This window comes from Salvia hispanica, chromosome 3 (assembly GCF_029641045.1).
Source record: "Salvia hispanica isolate PSC_SH4W2 chromosome 3, Shi_PSC_v1, whole genome shotgun sequence".
Lineage (NCBI taxonomy): Eukaryota > Viridiplantae > Streptophyta > Magnoliopsida > Lamiales > Lamiaceae > Salvia > Salvia hispanica.
The window spans coordinates 38,209,314-38,221,371 of record NC_142694.1 but is presented as its reverse complement, the minus strand read 5'-3'; the positions used below and the strand labels follow the sequence as shown (position 1 = coordinate 38,221,371).

General features: G+C 38.3%; 2 protein-coding genes and 1 pseudogene across 3 annotated transcripts; 2 read left to right on the top strand and 1 right to left on the bottom strand.

Moving 5' to 3' along the window:
• Positions 1 to 1,658: 1,658 nt before the first annotated feature.
• LOC125212427 (scarecrow-like protein 8 pseudogene) lies at positions 1,659 to 3,531 on the bottom strand (annotated as a pseudogene).
• A 3,205-nt stretch (positions 3,532 to 6,736) lies between these two features.
• On the top strand, positions 6,737 to 9,593 carry LOC125213955 (small ribosomal subunit protein uS9m). The gene is made up of 4 exons (XM_048114777.2): positions 6,737 to 7,422; positions 8,010 to 8,450; positions 9,040 to 9,120; positions 9,300 to 9,593. Exons 1-4 carry the CDS (start codon positions 6,816 to 6,818, stop codon positions 9,389 to 9,391), a joined length of 1,221 nt encoding a protein of 406 aa, XP_047970734.1. The 5' UTR covers positions 6,737 to 6,815; the 3' UTR covers positions 9,392 to 9,593.
• A 258-nt stretch (positions 9,594 to 9,851) lies between these two features.
• Positions 9,852 to 11,706, top strand: LOC125213956 (transmembrane protein, putative (DUF677)). Of its 2 annotated transcripts, XM_048114778.2 has the most exons (3): positions 9,852 to 10,225; positions 10,330 to 10,435; positions 10,640 to 11,706. In XM_048114778.2, exons 2-3 carry the CDS (start codon positions 10,387 to 10,389, stop codon positions 11,653 to 11,655), a joined length of 1,065 nt encoding a protein of 354 aa, XP_047970735.2. In that variant the 5' UTR covers positions 9,852 to 10,225; positions 10,330 to 10,386; the 3' UTR covers positions 11,656 to 11,706. The 2 variants fall into 2 exon arrangements, with proteins under 2 accessions (XP_047970735.2, XP_088925047.1); XM_089068921.1 differs by lacking the exon at positions 9,852 to 10,225 and having other exon boundaries at positions 10,233 to 10,435.
• Positions 11,707 to 12,058: the final 352 nt, after the last annotated feature.

The window sequence follows — 12,058 nt, the reverse complement described above, 5'->3', positions numbered from 1 at the left end:
ACTAAGTTAATTTGTTATAACTTAAGGACACATTTTTTTCATCCTAAATTATTGTTATTTTTAAAAAAAATTAATGCATATGATTGTGTCTCAATGTTTTTGTCTTCGATAAATTTTTGGTAATGAAAGCAAGTAAGAAACAAAATGGTGTCATAACATTGTTAACCTTATTCGATCGTGTGTCATTATGAGAAATGATGCAAGTATCTACCGTTGCTAGATCAATTGTATATTGCCTGTAGACTGTAGCTATAGCCTATAGGTACCAGATTCATTCTTCATTCTCTAACATTTATCTGTTTTCAAATGCCCAAACTCTACTATATTGGAATAAATTTTTGCAATAATCTGAGCCAAGAGAATAGAGACCCCCAAGTGGATCATCATAATCATGTGCATATGTTAGGTAATGGACCCTCATAAAGAATTTTCATAAATAAGTTAGCACAATAGTCTTCTTTTAGTTAGCTTGTTATTGTCATACTATCATGACACTACTAATTTAGAATATTTTGAAATAATTTGGAATATAACGTACGTAATATATGCAAGTAAGATATTATGCCATTTATGTGTTTATATTCACCTTTTAGAGATGATTCTTATATGCAAAACTCAATTTTAGTGTTAATATGTAGAATCAAGATGGAGTTCATTACTAAATAACAAAGCTATTATTAGTAAGTAAGAATGAAACGATCTAAAATGAACTCTGTATTTTTTTAATTTGGAATTTTTAAAATAAACTTTGTGTTATCTAAAATGACAATTGTGCGGTTCGACGCTATAAATTAGTTCGACATTAATCATAATCTATGTTATTATATGTTTATATTCACCTTTTAAGAAGATCCTTCATTTGTTTGTAAAGGGTGTATTGAGGACTATTGGTAATAGGCTATATATTTTTTCTTGAAGACTTTAAAGCGTATCATAGTTTTAGTCTTTTACATGAATAAAGCATGTGCTAATTTGGATTTGGATATATGTATATACTACTACTAAACAAGAAGTGCATACGTAATCTAGTACCTTAAATATAAATTATAAGTAATTAATACTACTATTAAATATCTTGCACTACATGAATGCGAGTGGAGTTAGTTACAGATGCAATAGCTAATGGGGAATGGATGGTTGTTACCACCAAATTACATAAAAATGGGAATACAAAACTACTATTTGCATAAAATTTAAAGTTTTAGATAGCAAGTTCGGTAAGATGTTCGGCGACTTGTGTTCAAATCGAATAAAAACCAATATTTTACACAACAAATTCCTTTTTTTTATGGTGTACTGTATATCTTTTTGGTTTTTAATTTATTTGCAGCTGCCTACCAATTTCAATACTGGGCATTTAAAAATTCAATACTCAAACAACAAATCGCATTCCAAGACTAAAGTTATGGAATATGGACCCAGCGCATTAATACAAAGTCTAAATTTGAAAATATAGCTGTACTAAAATTTAGTTATAATTTAATTATATTTCAAAATGACTATTTGTAACTGTGCACAGTACTTTGTCAAAAAAAAAAAAAAACGTTGACATTTACAACTAGAGTTAAATTGACAATCTTGTTGAAGTTTTTAATGGGAACATAATTTCAAAGAAACTCATGTCATTCATACACACATATAATATGAACAAAAAGAAGTCAACTGAAAGACTATCACAATTAAAAGTCAATAACAATGTCAAACTAGAGGTATATATACGTATACATGTAACTGGAGCCCCAAAAATTACAAATCACCTGAAGTCTGAAGAAAACGTTAAAGCAACAATTAAGAGAAGTACTGTATTAATCAAAAGTAAATAATATAATTAGAAAAAGGGAAATTAACGCCAGGCAGAAGCGACGGTGAGTTTTCGTGCCATCCAACCGAAGGAGATGCCACCGGATTCCTCGTTGATGACGAATCCCGCGTTGCCACGTGTCCATGAGTTGAGGTTGGAGCGGAGCGCCTCCACGGTGTGTTGACTCATGGGTCGAGGTTGAAAGCCGGCCATACTAATTCGGGCCCGCCACTTGCCGAACACCTCACACCTTTCGACGCGATCCCTACCGTCGCACGCAACCGAGTTGCTAATTTTCCTGCCCAATCCCTCCTCGACCAGGACTCGGACCGAGTTGTCGAGAGAGTCGAGTAGCGCCGCGTAGAAGTCGTACGTGTCGCGCACGCGAGCCGTCAGTGGAGCGGTGTTCGTGTTCAGCTCCTGCTCCACCACCGTCATGACCTTGGGCGAGAGCCCCTTCACGCGCCGGAGGAGCTCGTCTCTAACATTCTCCGTCGTCACGCTCTCGTCCGGCAGCCTGTACAGCTTGAACGCTAAGTTCACTGCTAATGTCTCGTCGGATTGGATTTCCAGTATCTGACGGTTCAGATCGGCGATATTCAGATTACGGGCACAGAAATTGAACGGAACACCGATTTTATTAGCCAATGCCTGCAAGTTGTCGCCGACGGCCTTCAGCTTCTCATCATCCGAGAAGGCGGTGATCTTCAAGGATTTGTTGCTGCCGATGCCGAGCGAGTGAAGCAAATGGCCGTACTGTCCGCCATGTCCAGCGTCGAAATCCAATACGTGGATTTTGTTGTATCCGTCCTCCGCGGCCGCCTCGAGGATCGCCAGGTTCGCCGCCATGATTCCGAGCTTGAAACACGGCGAGAACTCGTACAATGATTTCGTCGACGCCGCGTGTTCAGCACTAAACAGCTCCGACGCAGGAGGTGGAGGATTCTCCGACGGATTTAAGCGCGATTTCAACGCCGTTAGCATGTGAGCCGCGATGCCGCTGGCGTTCGCGTTCGCCAGACACGTGAGGATCTCGGCCGCGACTTCCGGCTTTCCCTCGGAGATCGAGGCGGCGGCGTCGATCGATGCTTGCTTGGGGCAGGGTGATGCCGAGGTGGAACAGCACGACGAAGAGGAGGAAGTAGGAGAAGAAGATGTACCTATCAAATTCTGGATCGTATCCGACAATTCGGTGTTAGTAATAGCAGAGACAGTGTCGCCGTCGTCTTCTTCATCATCGAGCAGCTGCTTCTCCAGCTCCTGCAGCCGGTGGTTCATCGTATTCTTTTCCGAATCCAAACCTGGATCCCCGGCCAACCGAATTCCTACATTTCTGTTGGACAGATTCAGATGGTACCGCGCCGGAGATGGATTTTGGTAGCTAGGACGCGGCCTGACGTTCCGGAGATTCTGCTGTTGGTGGTGAAATTCGTCGACAGACCTCTTCCCGTTGATCTGCGTTGAGCGGAGGGAAAACTGCTGTTGCGCGGTGATGATATTGGAGCTATAACTATTGTTCATATTGGCCGGAAGCAGCGTCGCTCTTCTGCCTGCGGTGAAGGAGTCAGGCATGCCACCAGGGAAGCCGGATGACATTTTCTGGCTGAACTGATTGGATCAAAGAGACAGAGAGAGATGGGGTTGGAATTTTTTTCTATAGAGAGAGAGAGGGGAATGGAGACGTGTTTTTCGGTGTTATGCTATTGGATGGTGTGATTATGAGAGAGATAAATGGGGTGTTTAGTAGAGATTAAATAGAAATGCATTAACGCATCGTTTGGTTGAATCAATTAAGTTAAGTGGCCCTTGATGAATGCTAGTTTACACGGTTACACTCATATACAGCTAACATCGGATATTTTGGTTTCGCGTTACCAATCAAACTTTTACTACTACTTTTTCAAAATTTTAACCGACACAACAATTAAAATTGTTTCTTAATAAAGCCAAGATACACGTATCACGGAAATTTGATAATAATTCTATTTATGTCATGTTATTATAAGAAATTTCCAATAAATTGCTTATAAGTTTATGGATTTAATTTTATAAGAGCGTATCCAAAGAGAGAATATGTATAGAAAAGATTTAAGAGTATCATATATTTACCTTTTTAAAAGGAGAAATATACTATTCTAAAGAATAAAGGGTGATTACACTATATATACAAAATGTTTCACCATTATTTTAAATTAATACAAAAAGTTTTAAGTTAGCATATACAAAAAGTTTTGTTAAAGTTTTTAATTAGTACATTCTGTTAACTTCTTTTAACACCGTCAAATTGGTCAACAATCTACCCCTCTCAAATAACCGGCAAGAAATGCCGTAAACTTCTTCCAGAAAAGCCTTGAGAAATTTAGTGAAGCACTATTTAACATTGGAACGCCATTGTCTTCTATTCTCGAATAAAAACGCCCAGTTTATGTGCTCATTGAAGAGTATCATTCTCTCTCTTCAACCATCCTGCCATTATTTTAATTTTTTTCTATATTTTTCAGATTAAAAAACAAATCAAATTCATTACGCACTGATACATAAATACGTACACAAAATACAACAAATAAAACGTGAAACCCTTCAAAAAAAGAAACACATAGCGACGGTGCAAGTTTGTGAGTTAAACTGAGAAGAACGGAAAATAAAAACAAAGCAAAAAAACGAAACAAATAATGTGGACCTCTGATTTTCAGATGGGTGTTGGTGGGACGAAGAGGTGTGAGGAGAAAAATATCACTAGGCTTCAAAATTTTGTTCTTTTTACTGTTCTTTCCTTTGTATTTTCCCAAAAAATTAGTAAGGAGTTATGATTGCATATTTATGGTGGTGATGTATAAATGGAGTTTTGACAATCACTAGTGTTGACACAGTCAAACGGTGTTAAAGAAGTTAACAGAATGTACTAATTAAAAATTTTAGCTAAATTTTTTGTATAATTTAGGCTAACTTAAAACATTTTGTATTAATTTAAAACAATAGTGAAACATTTTGTATGTATAATGCAATTACTCCAAAAATAACAAATTCCAAAGAAAAAATAGAGTACTATATAGAAAGGTATTTTCTAAAATAAAAAAAAAATAGTATAAGAAGCATTTCAAAATATAAATATATAAACCTTCTCAAATACCTTTTCTCTTGGAAAATGATTTTCATGAAAAAAAAAGATAAATATGATAGTTATTAGATTTTTCAATGGAGAGTAAGGATTCCTCTTTAAAACAGAAAATTGTATAATACATTCTCAAAACTCTTCTCTTGGAGAATAGTTTTTCATGAAAATAAGGTAAATATGATAGTCATAAGACTTTGCCTCTCCCATTAGAGATGCTCCAAGGAGGAAAGAAGTTTGACTATTGTTTAATCCCTTTGATATGTTGACAAAGCCTTTGGGCAAGGAGAAGTTTGACTATTGTTTAAGAGCATCCGCAGCGGTAACGGACGCCGTCTTTGCCATTGGCAAGGACGCCGCTGCTCATCAATGCACGTTGTCCGTCCTTGCCAGCGGCGGAGCGGTGCTCTTAAATAAGAGCACGTCCGTGCCGCTGAGCAGGCTTACGTGGCAGACTGCGATTGGCCAACGACATAGATTTTGTTTTTTTCTTTTCTTTTCTTAAAAATTCAAAATTAATTAAAAAAACCGTTTTTAAATAAAAAAAATATTTTTCCACTTCCCAATAAATTATATCCGTTTTTTACACACTTTTAATTTATTTTTCAATTTTCCCAATGATAAGGGGTCTCCGAAGAACAATGGGGATAGAGGACTAGTCTTCTATGAGGGTATTTTTTTAGCCTTTAATTATGTAATTTTTAATTTATAGGATTTTAATTATGTATTTTTATTTTTTAGGATTTTAATTATGTAAGTTTTATTTTTTAGGATTTAATTATGTAATTTTTATATTTTAATGTATTTTTATATTGTAAAAATATTTTTAGTAATTGAAGTATTTAAATTGAATAATAAAATGGTGAGACCCTTGAGCTTGTCCTTGCAGAAGAGCATGGATGTGGGTGTTGTGCTTTTATCTAAACACAAGGAGTAAAAGTGGGTCCGGACCTACCTCTGTGTTCTTATTTAAGAGCATGGATGGGGATGCTCTAAGGTTGTTAAACATTTGTTCTTTGTTTGATGATGTTCCAAGGTGGAGATTTGATGGATCGATCATGGAGGTTCGTTCAGCTAAGGCTCGGAGTTGGAGCAATGAGGCTCGGTGGAACAAGAGCTGGTTATGTGAAACTAGCCGATAGGAAGAACTAGCCGTTGGTGGCAGTTATAACTAACTTTTCTTTAGTTAGTGTGTTAGTCGAATTCTTGTGTAGAGAATATATGTAGCCACATTCAGCAGCAAGTAACTCAATTCACTCTCAAGAAATAATTTTTTATTTTTCTGTCAGTCCATAGACTCTTTTTGTTCAGCATCTTCATCTTCTTTTCTAGGTTCTTAATCTAATTGTTCATTGTTCACCAACAATAACAAATTTATTACTCTATCCGTTCCATGTTAATAGAGTCATTTCTCTATTTTAGGAAGTTCCAAGTTAATTGAGTCATTTCTATATTTGACAAATAATTCTCTCTTTTACTTTATTCTCTCTTCATCCCTCTTACTTTATTCCCTTTTAGTTTTTTCCTCAACTATTCAACACACTATTCTTAAACTCAATGTCGAAAAAAAATGTCTCTATTAACATGGAACGAAGGGAGTACTTACTTCCATGATTAAGTGATATCTAAATCCTGTAAAAAAATTATTCTTGCTCCCAAACTTATGATTCATCTTTCCTATGGGCTTTAGTATGAACAAAAATATTGAAAATGGTACCGAACTTTTCTCAATAAATTGATAAATCGGTCTAAAATGACAGCAATCGAGCCCATCATTAAAATAGTTAATGGCCCAATAAAATTAAATGCCCAAATTTCATTACCTTTCTCCAAAACCTCTGAAAAGTGAAAACCCTCTTCTTCTCAGCTCCCACACTGTTCCTCACTGTAAACAACACAGCGATGCTTGCTCGATTAATCCACAAATCTTCGCAATTTCATCGATGTCTCTCTCTAATTTCCTCGAGCTCGAATTTCGTAGCTCCAACTGCCCTAATTCCAAAACCTAACCGTTTTCTAACGCCGAAAGCTCCTCATTTTTCGTTCTTTTCTACACGAGGGAGCAGTGGGGGCGATGATTCCACCACATCGACTACTGATTTGTGGAAAATGTCATCGGAAGCTGACGAAGATGTGGACTCCGTGTTCTCGATGGATCCCGGCAATCTACCGGGACTCGACGATCGGAACGGCGGCGTTATGAGGAGTGGTAATGTGCATGGTGGCGGCGATTGGGAAGGCTCGGATGCTGGCGGGAGTGATATTTTTTCGGAGGCGCGGGAGTTTGGTGGAGGGGATGAGGAGGGGCCAGCTGAAGATTATACACCGTGGAGTTTTTCGGAGGAAGGGAAAGGGGAACCGGGTGATGATTTGTTCGGCGGAGTTGAAGCTGAGGGAGAAGAAATGGGGTTCGGTAGTTTAGAAGATGGAGTAGGGTTGGGGGCTGAAAAGAGCGAGGAGGAGAAACAACTCGAAGCAGAGGCGAAAGCTTTGACTGCTGCTCTCAAAGGTGGGTTCTTTGATTAGTTTTGTTTTGTAATTTCCCAATCTTTGTCTTGGTGGTCGATGGTGTTATGTCTATTACATTGTGTTTAAAATTGAAATATATGTCATCAATTTTATGTTATCCTGTTTACTTGGTTTATTTATTTTGTATTGGAGAAATTAAAATTGCTATACTGTGATTGAGATTCATGGTTTTTTCTTAAAGGTGCCAATATGCTCATTTTCTTTCATTTTGTGTGAAATTGGCCATTACTTACTGACAATTTAATTTCCCTGAAACTGATCTGATAATAAGTTGACGTAATTCACATTCTACTTTGGTAATTTGCCTGCGGATATGAAGTTTTTGAATTATCTAACTTTGAAGTTGGATTAGTGTGAATATTTATGTTAATCTTTCAGTTTGCAAAAGTTGGTTGCAGCTCTCTAAATCTCTATTGAGCAATGTCTACTGTCACATCTATGTCTAGGCCATCATAACTTGTTCTAAATGTTCCATCTTTTTTAGATACTCCTATGACTTAGCTTAAAAAGTCTCCCATAGGGAAGCCTTTTGGAAATATTGTTTACTAATTTTGCTGATTCTTGCAGGTTCTGATCGTGCATTTGGTGACCTTATAGCTGCATCTGGAATAACAGATGAGATGCTGGATAGTTTAATTGCACTGAAGGACTTCGAAGGCATTCAAGGACTACCGTCTCTATCTGAAATAGAGGAGATGCGTTATGAGAAGAATACTAAGAAGTCTGGGAGAGCAGAAATAGAGCGCCAGAAACAAGAAGAAGCTGCCAAGGCTCGTGTCAGAAAAGTAGATGAGAAGGGAAGGTCTTATGGAACAGGAAGACGGAAATGCAGCATAGCACGTGTTTGGCTTCAGCCTGGTGATGGGAAATTTTTGGTGAATGACAAAGAGTTTGATGTATACTTCCCTATGCTTGATCACCGTGCTGCTCTTCTCCGGCCTTTCTCTGAAACGAAAACATTGGGCATGTGGGATATCAATTGTACTGTTCAAGGAGGTGGCACTACAGGTGAGTATTAGCTTTCTACTAATCATCCTTGTCTGGTTGATTGCTTGAACTTTTATTAGAGTATGGTAGATGAGTAAATAAGACATATATTCTCTGATCAAAGAATAATAGTACTAAAATCTTAACTACAAAGACCTGATGTTGTTTCTTTCTCTTTAATTCTCTTATAGAGCAAATGTTATTTTTCACCATGTTTTGATGACTTCAGCTGAGTGAGTTCCTCATGATGTACTGTAGCTTTGACATGGCTGTAAAGATTTTTTTTTGTTTGTTTCACACCTGCATTGTGTGATTTGTTATCACTTAAAATCTTTAGATCAGAGCTGTTAAAACTCGTTTTTTAACTAAACTTTCAAGACTTAGTTGGCTGTTAAAAAGATTGGCATGACGTTCTTGCTACTATAAATTAAAAATGCAGTTGAGTTTGATAGAGTTCCATTGAACTTCAATTGCTATTTTGTACTGTATATGTGAAAAATCATTGTGTTTAGCCACCAGACATGACCAGCTAGATTTTTTCTCCAGGAGACTCTTAATTTCCAATTTTTATTGCCATGCTGTGGATTTATACTATGCACAAACATTGCAGGTCAAGTTGGAGCAGTCCGATTGGGGATCAGTAGAGCATTACAAAACTGGGAGCCAGGACTACGCCCTCCTCTAAAACAAGGTCTAACTTCTGAGTCCGGGTTTTGTTTACAATGTCTGATCATTTGCATGCCCTGTGATTTTTGAAGCTACCTAGTTGCAAAAGTTTAGCCAAGAACTTGCTGTTCTTACATCTACCTTATACAACTTAACAGAGATTGTGATATATTGCCGCTAATCCTGTTTACACTGTTTCTTCAGCTGGTTTTCTGACGAGAGACTCAAGAGTTGTGGAAAGGAAGAAACCTGGTAAAGCGAAAGCTAGGAAAAGCTTCCAATGGGTCAAACGTTAACCATTTTGTAATCTTCATCTATGGCACCAGTTATACCGCAACAGTTCTAGCTTTTTTATCCATATAATACAAAGCTAGTCAGGTTAGCCTCCTCTGTAATACAGTCTTTAGTCTCAACATTTGCTCCAGCGCTTGGCGATGTTTCATTGTTCATCACCTTCCCCATCTTTCCGTGATTATGTGATGATATTGTTGCAGCTCACTGCATTTGATTCTTTTTTTTACGGTGTAATACGCAGGCAGAAAATCTCTGAAGTATTGGTTGATGTAACCTCACTTTAGAAAAACTGGCATTGAGTTCGCGAATAAACTTAGATACTCTCCAGTGATGCTCCTGAAAAACTAGCATTGAATTAGATATACCTCATCTGTTTGCTCCTTGCTAACATAAATATAAGCGTGAAGATTTACTAAAATTAAATTCCTTTGATTCTCAAGCTATTGAAGAAAAATGTATGGACTCTGCGTGTATCCGTGTATAGAAACAGAATAATATCAAGAACAAAATAGAAAAAAGATTCTAAAGTTTCTATTTTTAAGGAATGGCCCAAAATGAATATAGTTGCTATTTTTTAAAAACGGAGGGAGTATAATAGTACAATTTTATAAGAGTTGTGTAGAACAAAATTGAGGAAACGCAAATCTTTTTCCCCACATCTTTCCCAAGTTTTCCTTCTAAGATACATGGAAGCAAATATTTTCTCATGCTTAACTTACAACCAATTAATTCAATACTTATAAGAAAAGTTATCCACACAATTATAAAAGGTGAAAAAGTATCATTAGTCCTCTTCGATCCGTCCATGAAATCGTAAATTAAGCCTCTCTACCAAGGTATATACATTTTGACGCATTCATTCATATATCAGTTAATTAATTCATTCATTTAGAAGTGCATGTATCAAATACTTTCTTGTTTCTCATATCTTTTTCCTCAGTCAAAAGTTGGAAGAAACTAGGATATACACATTCATCATAAGAGCTGATAAAGTTGGATGAAGATCAAACTTCATTCCAAAATCAAGATCTTGTTCTCATCCAATTGTAAGTTGGTTTATTTTTTTATATATATAATTTCTCAGTCATTTGACCTAAATACTAGTACTAATCTCCAATTAGATTGATCTTGTTGAGGTATGTACATGGATCGAAAATGTGAATATCTAAAATACTTAATGAATCACTCCTCATATGAGTAGCTAGGGTTTGGTTGTATCTGACATATTTTATCCATCCATGCATGGGAAGCGACCGAACCAAATGAACCGAACCCAGAAATTTTGGACATACGCGAAGAATACGCTAAAGCTTTTCGGACGGAATCTTACACTGATTTTTGGACCCACGTTCTTGCCTTAAACCGAGGGCAGCTCACCCCTCACAGAAGTCTGGGCTCCAAAACAGCGGCTCGGCTGCCTTCGTACCGGCTGTTCGCGGAGAATCTGTTGGATCCGGATCAGCCCACTGTAAAACGGATCCTGAGCACGACCCGGATCCACCCAAAGATTTCACCTCTCTTGACCGACTACTTCGGCACTACCTCTTGTGCTTCTCATCTTTGCGGGCTTCTCCTCAAAGATATTAACCACATAAGGAAGAAATTCAAATCCTTGGAAGACCCATCGAAAACAAACCATTTACCCGTAGTGGTGACCTTATTCTCAAGATCCAGCCCCTTCTCCTTGCTAGGCGCATCGATGAGCCGTCTCCGAGCCGTGCAAGCAGGTTGCTCCGACCTGCTCAGACAGCTCGAGTCACGCCGCGACAAGGCGCTGCTGAAGCTCCGACGCCTCAAGAAGGTGAAGCTCGGGTCAGCTCTTCTCCTGGTGGCCGTCACGGCTTCGCTGGTGGTGGTCGTGGCGGCTCATGCTTTGGTGATGCTGGTGGCCGCGCCCGCCGTGATGGTGGAGCTGGCTTCGATGGAGGAGCTGGGTAGGTGGTCGGCTCAGCTGGACACGGCGGCTAAGGGGACTTACATACTGATCAGGGACTTGGACACGATAGGGCGGCTGGTGGCTCGGCTTAACAACGAGCTGGAGCGGGTGGATGGGTTGGTGCAACTGTGGGTGCAGAGAAGGGATGATGGGCTGCAAGGTAGCGAGGAAGTGGCTTGCCAGCTGAAGAAGAATAACCAGAGCTTCATGGAGCAGTTGGATGAGTTGGAAGAGCATTTGTACTTGTGTTTCATGACCATAAATAGAGCCAGAAACCTTGTTCTCAAACAAATTCTGGATTCTGCCACTCTCAATTCATCACATAACTAGCCTATCAATATCTCTCAATATTTATTCATATAACTATCATTATTTACATTACATATATATATATATATATAGTAGTAGGAGTATGTGTCAAGACAATTGCAAACATAACAATATGGAGTAGTATCTTATTAGGGCATGTTCGGTTTATAGTATTACTATAAGGTCAAGATTAGCTTGGGTTATATATTTGGTTGCCAAGATGCATGAACGAATGGTCGATCCGCTACGAAAACGCAGCCCACGTTTTATTTGGGTAGTGCCATTTTCATCTGCGTTCCTTGATGAGATTTATTTATATAGTCTCGCCCTTTGAGGTGAAGGCAGCGATACCAAAGGATGGAGATTGGAGGGAGTATATTTCTACACACGGAGGGGGCGGATATGCTTTTTCGGCTCGTCTCTA